At 54.8% G+C, this 6,000-nt stretch overlaps 1 protein-coding gene across 5 annotated transcripts in view; it reads left to right on the forward strand.

Moving 5' to 3' along the window:
• LOC148821592 (histone acetyltransferase p300-like) overlaps positions 1 to 6,000 on the forward strand; it is a 34,246-nt gene that overhangs the window by 20,719 nt on the left and 7,527 nt on the right. For all 5 annotated transcript variants that reach the window (XM_088929918.1, XM_088929919.1, XM_088929920.1 and 2 more), the window contains exons 20-26: positions 1,161 to 1,241; positions 1,947 to 2,003; positions 2,822 to 2,899; positions 3,179 to 3,246; positions 3,876 to 4,026; positions 4,934 to 5,080; positions 5,936 to 6,000. The exon at positions 5,936 to 6,000 is cut by the window's right edge and continues 49 nt beyond it. In XM_088929918.1, coding sequence (XP_088786044.1) covers positions 1,161 to 1,241; positions 1,947 to 2,003; positions 2,822 to 2,899; positions 3,179 to 3,246; positions 3,876 to 4,026; positions 4,934 to 5,080; positions 5,936 to 6,000 — 647 coding nt within the window. The remainder of the gene's footprint in view (positions 1 to 1,160; positions 1,242 to 1,946; positions 2,004 to 2,821; positions 2,900 to 3,178; positions 3,247 to 3,875; positions 4,027 to 4,933; positions 5,081 to 5,935) is intronic.

A 6,000-nucleotide genomic window follows, 5' to 3' on the forward strand; every position in this document is an offset into this window, starting at 1 on the left:
CAAGGGAGGAAGCGCTACGCGGTTGCAAACGCGATGACCGAGTGGCAGGTTCACGCTGGCGCGCACGTTGTCCGTTCGACTCGTGTGAGCGTTGGCTCAAGCAGAAGTGTTCGTTGAGAAAGAGAGCCTTGATGAGGCACGCGCTGCCTGCACCTGGCCAGAAAGCCTGTCATTATGCGGTAGCGCACAGAAAATGGCGCCCCCTGGTGACGCAGAAGTAGAACTCCCGCTCAGTGAGACCAAATACGAGCCCATAAGGCGTTCGGCATGTTGTGTGTGAGGACTTGCCTTCACGGGTGGCACTGACACGCAGTATTGCTGTTTTTTACCTGCACAAATTGACACCTATTACTAAGTTCATTTTTCTTTAGAAAACATCGTGCGTAGTGGTAGTCCCCTCCGAAAAGGCTTGTTGCCAACACGTGCCAGTATCCCTTCCTAGATTCTCATTCCCTGACTGCGCCTTTGGACAGTCGTGGTGCTGTCAGCAGCACGGCACTGGGGACGGTCCGATTGTCCTCATTCTCTCAGAAGCCAGAACGGATCAGCTTTGAGATGGATTTGTGAACTGTGGAACGTTTTTATTTCTTGATTTTGTAGTTTTGGCAGTCTTACTTTCCTCACTTTTTTTTACCTCATGATTGCCCGAGACGGCGTGTTACTGTGTTGCTGTGTAATTTTGTTGCTCATTGATTTGTCGTGATGCTAATCTGTGCTTTGCCTTGGCTTTCTGCTTTGTGTTATCTTTGATGTTGTCGCGTCCTCCCCTCCATCCCCACATCCCCTCCCCCCCGTCTCGTCTGGTAACTTTATTTCCACACTTTTTTTAAAATTCATTTTTATCCATCCCCTTCTTCCCCCTCTCCCTCTTCTCTCTTTTTTTTTTAACGCTTGTGATGTCTGCACTGGCGCTTTGGCCTGAACAAAACCAATCCTCCAAAAACCACAAAAAAAAACTGAAATTATGCTTAAAAAAAATCCCGGATCATGATTGGCTCTCCTTGTCACCGTGACGACGACCCCGCCCTCTGCTCCTCTCACCTGCCCGCCTGTGCCTGCCCCCTTGGCCTGCCCTGATTGGTGGCTGCTTCGCCGTTGCTATGGTTGCCTGTGCTGTGTGAACCCTGTAGTTCACCAAAATATGGGCTTCTTGCTGACAGGTACCACTTCTGCGAGAAGTGTTTCAACGAAATCCAGGGAGAGAGTGTTTCCCTGGGAGACGACCCCTCGCAGCCCCAGACGTGAGTATACCCCCGTTCCCCCCGCGCAGCTTTTTCTTCCTCTGTATACTCATGCGTCTCTCTTCCCCGCCTCTCCTTTCTGGTCGCGGCTGCTGGAGAGCTATGGCAGAATCTGGTCTCCAGTTTCTCTTACTTCCCAAACCAGACCTGCATTGCCTGTCCTCTCTCTCTCTCTCTCTCTCTCTCTCTCTCTCTCTCTCTCTCTCATCTCTCCTTCTCCATCCTGCTACTGCTTCCTTCATCTCCCCTCCCCTCTCTCTGTCTCTCTCTCTCTGTCTGTTCAGAACTCTGTGGAAGATCCCTTTCTGCTCGGACAGTGAAGTTTTAAAAGCGAGTAGCCGCGCGCGTTACCTAGGGAGGCAGTGTGTCGAAGTGAGACTGAGTGCAGCCCTCAGCTCCGCGTGCTTCTGCCAATAAGTAGAGGGCGACAGTCTGGCTCCAGCCCTGCGTATCCAGCAGTAGAGGCCGGAATTCCCTTGTAGTGGGAGTCCTGTGACTGTAGGCAGCTCTAGTGCGTCTGTGCTAGAGCCTCTCGTGTTGCGGTCAAAGACGGCAGTCCTGCAGAGCAGGGGGAAGAGAGAGAGAGAGGTGTCCTGTGCCTGTGATCGTGCTGGATTGTGGAGGAGGGCGGCCTTAACGCCGCTGTTCTCTTGCAAGCGCGACCCCCCGAGTCTAATCGGCGTCTCCTCCCGCCTCTCCCTGCAGGTCGATCAACAAGGATCAGTTCGAGAAGAAGAAGAACGACACACTGGACCCTGAGCTGTAAGTCTTGGGTCGCGCGGCCCGCCCCGTGTTCTGCCGGATCGAGGCCCGGGGAGCGGGGTGGAGGGTGTGTTGTCGGGACGAGTGGACCGGGCTGCGGGTTCTAGTCGGGCACAGTGTGGATCGAGTGCGGCTGGCCGCCAGGCGTGACCCCCGTTCATCTCCTCCTCGGTTTCTGAACGAGGCCCTTCTGGTGCCGGCAGGGTGCCAGTTAGAGGAGCTGTTTCTGACAGGTTTAAAAAGGGAATAGCCCCACAGAGCTGTGAAGCCCACGGGTGATTTAGGAATTTGGTCAGTGACCATGCTTGGATATACTGGGAGGGATGCCAGCAGTAAAATCCCGTTTGAAGTACTTGTTGATGACACAGTACAGACGAAAGTAGTAACTTGTGAGGTGTTCGTGGAGTCTGGATTTCTAAATCTTGTTGAATTTTCTTCGCAGTTCCTGCAGGTGTTTTCTTTCGTTTTGCACTTTCGTTGTCTTCTGCAAGTCTCCCCGAGTCGAGCAGGGATCAAGCCAGAGTCGAGATCTAGACAGGTTTAGGGCTGAGGGCTCGGGGTCCGGCCTCGAGCAGTCCAGAGGATGTTTAACTTGGGCGTTCGGACAGGAAGAGCAGGGAAAGCCAGGAAGAGAGACAAACGGCAGCGAGCAGAGGGCAGTGCAGGAGGCCGAGGCTCAGGAGATAGGTGGGTGAGGGGGCAGGGAGCTGAGGCAGAGGAGGGAAGGCACACCCAGGGCCGTATTACTGCTTTGAAGCTTTTTCTTTTGTATCCAGAAAGAAAGTGAATCCAGCTCACCTGTGTGATTTGCTCTGCAGGCTTGTGGAATGTATCGACTGCGGTCGGAAGATGCACCAGATCTGTGTCCTGCACAACGACACCATCTGGCCTGCAGGGTGAGACGGCGTCCCCCGTCCTCGTCTTTCACTGCTCCCTCTTCCTCCGTCTTCTCCCTCCTCCCATCTCTGGATCCCCGGGGAGTGACACTGAGCCCTTGAAAATTCCCTCTCCTCTCTCCCTCTTCCTCTCCCTCTCCCAGTCCTGAGCCTGTCTCTCTCTCTCTCTCTCTCTCTCTCTCTCTCTCTCTCTCCCTCTGTTTTTGGTTTCCTCGTCGTTGGTCAGTAGTGCCGATGAGTTGGCTGACTCACGCGGCTGGTTTTCCCTTCTCTCTGTAGCTTCGTGTGCACAGGGTGCCTGAAGAAGGCGGGGAAGACGCGGAAGGAGAACAAGTACGCGGCCAAAAGTAAGTGGAGCGAGAGAAAGACCAGGGGCTCCGGTTACTTCACCTTCCGAGGGAAGTCTGCCCCAGTTTCCTGCCTTATTTTATGAACTGGCAGAGGAGTGCGGAGTCCGCACCAGCTCTGGGCCGTCGCTCCGTCCCTCAGCTGCTCTCTTCAGGTCACACTGGCAGCCATGTGTTGTGTTTTCGGACCCTTTTTGTTTTTGCACTGACCCAAAGGCCAAAACGTTCTTCCCGGGAGGGTCAGGGTGGCCGATCGGTAACCAGACGCAGCCGGAGTCATTCTGACAGCTGCCCCCGGATGAGGCGATCGGGGGCTGCTGCCGCCTGGCGACGGGTGCCGGCGTTTGTCGCGTTTTAGTTTATCGGGTGCGCGTGTGAAACCAGTCGTCCGTCCCGTGGCCCCCTGCGTGCCTGGCTCTCGCGGTGAAGCGAGACGTCATCGCAGACGGCTGTCCTCGGACAGTCGAGGGTGTTTAAACGCCCCGGTGCTGACCCAGGCTGCCGGCGGGTCTGCCGAAACACGTTAAGAGAGCCTCAGAAATGAAAAGGTTTATGGTCGGTTTAACCATGTGACACCCCACCCCCCCCCACCACCACCTGTCTCGGTTCTGACCGCCTCCGTCTCGCAGGACTGCCGCAGACCAAGCTGGGCAGCTTCCTGGAGAACCGGGTCAACGAGTACCTGCGGCGCCAGAACCACCCCGAGTCCGGCGAGGTCACCATCCGGGTCGTCCACGTCTCCGACAAGGTTGTGGAGGTCAAGCCAGGGATGAAGGCCAGGTGAGGGGCAGCGGGCCGCGGCTGTTGAGTTGATCAGCGATTAAATTGATCAGTGAAGCGATCCGTTTCAGTACAGCTGGGACTGTAACTGTTGTACCCCCATCCCTGGGAAAACACGCTCATTGACGCTTCCCAGAATACTTCAGCACACGTGTGAACTTAGCATGTAGTTCCTGGATTAAAGATTTATGGGTGTATAAATGCGTATAAATGTTTGTAAGGTACAGTGTTATATTTGTTTCCAACTATCAGGACTCTGCTTAGGTTGGGGATGGAAACTGCAGTATGTTTGCAGTACGCAGTTGTACGTTTAGAGCATCTCGCTGTTTTAGAGACGTCTCGCACGTGGCACTGAAACGGTCTCCCACATTTATGGTCGCTGCTGGGACTGATGTAGACTCCTGACCCGGAGGTCCCAGTAAGCTGGAGACTTCGTGCGTATTGGTCTCCTGCTGGCGGCCGTGCTGGGCTCAGGACAGGAGGGCTTTCTTCTCCAGCTTGCAGCCCTCCCTAGCCTCTCCTCAGTCCCCTCTCCTGTCCTCTCCTCTGTCTCCCCTGCCCTGTCCTCTCCTTTGCTCTCTCCTCTGTCTTCTCTGCCCTGTCCTGTCCTCTGTCTCCTTTGTCCCCTCTCCTGTCCTCTCCTCTGTCTCCCCTGCCCTGTACGGTGGCCCACAGGTGCGAAGCACAGAAAAAATCAGAGAGCGCAAGCATAATGCAAAACTCAAAACAAAAACCGAGTCTAGCACTCGTGCGCCACCGTCGCCCGGAGCAGGGCAGCTGAAGCCGGCTCTCGCAGGGCTGCCCATCGAGAGGAGCGCCTGGCCTCTGCAGGCCTTCATGGCGCTCCAGATCGCCGCGCGGCCTGACCAGAGCCTCAGTGTGTGTCTGTGTGTGTGTGTGCGCGCAGGTTCGTAGACAGCGGCGAGATGGCAGAGTCCTTCCCCTACCGGACGAAAGCTCTGTTTGCCTTCGAGGACATCGATGGGGCTGACGTGTGTTTCTTTGGGATGCACGTCCAGGAGTACGGCTCTGACTGCCCCCCTCCCAACCAGAGGTGAGAGTCTGTCGTACTGGAGTGTCCAGTCAGTGTGTCTGTATGAACCCCTCTCTCTCTCAGTGCAGTGTTCATGTACTGGAGTGTCCAGTCAGTGTGTCTGTATTAACCCCTCTCTCTCAGTGCAGTGTTAATGTACTGGAGTGTCCAGTCAGTCAGTGTGTCTGTATTAACCCCTCTCTCTCTCAGTGCAGTGTTAATGTACTGGAGTGTCCAGTCAGTGTGTCTGTATGAACCCCTCTCTCTCTCAGTGCAGTGTTAATATACTGGAGTGTCCAGTCAGTGTGTCTGTATGAACCCCTCTCTCTCAGTGCAGTGTTAATGTACTGGAGTGTCCAGTCAGTGTGTCTGTATGAACCCCTCTCTCTCTCAGTGCAGTGTTCATGTACTGGAGTGTCCAGTCAGTGTGTCTGTATGAACCCCTCTCTCTCTCAGTGCAGTGTTCATGTACTGGAGTGTCCAGTCAGTGTGTCTGTATGAACCCCTCTCTCTCTCAGTGCAGTGTTAATGTACTGCAGTGTCCAGTCAGTGTGTCTGTATGAACCCCTCTCTCTCTCAGTGCAGTGTTAATGTACTGGAGTGTCCAGTCAGTGTGTCTGTATGAACCCCTCTCTCTCTCAGTGCAGTGTTCATGTACTGGAGTGTCCAGTCAGTGTGTCTGTATGAACCCCTCTCTCTCTCAGTGCAGTGTTCATGTACTGGAGTGTCCAGTCAGTGTGTCTGTATGAACCCCTCTCTCTCTCAGTGCAGTGTTCATGTACTGGAGTGTCCAGTCAGTGTGTCTGTATGAACCCCTCTCTCTCTCAGTGCAGGATGCTGTAATTGAGCTGTTGTCTGCGTTGCCTCTCTTGACAGGCGGGTGTACATATCGTACCTGGACAGCGTCCACTTCTTCCAGCCGCGCGTCCTGCGGACGGGGG

The sequence above is a fragment of the Atractosteus spatula genome, chromosome 13 (assembly GCF_055471065.1).
Source record: "Atractosteus spatula isolate fAtrSpa1 chromosome 13, fAtrSpa1.hap1, whole genome shotgun sequence".
In the NCBI taxonomy this organism is placed as follows: domain Eukaryota; kingdom Metazoa; phylum Chordata; class Actinopteri; order Semionotiformes; family Lepisosteidae; genus Atractosteus; species Atractosteus spatula.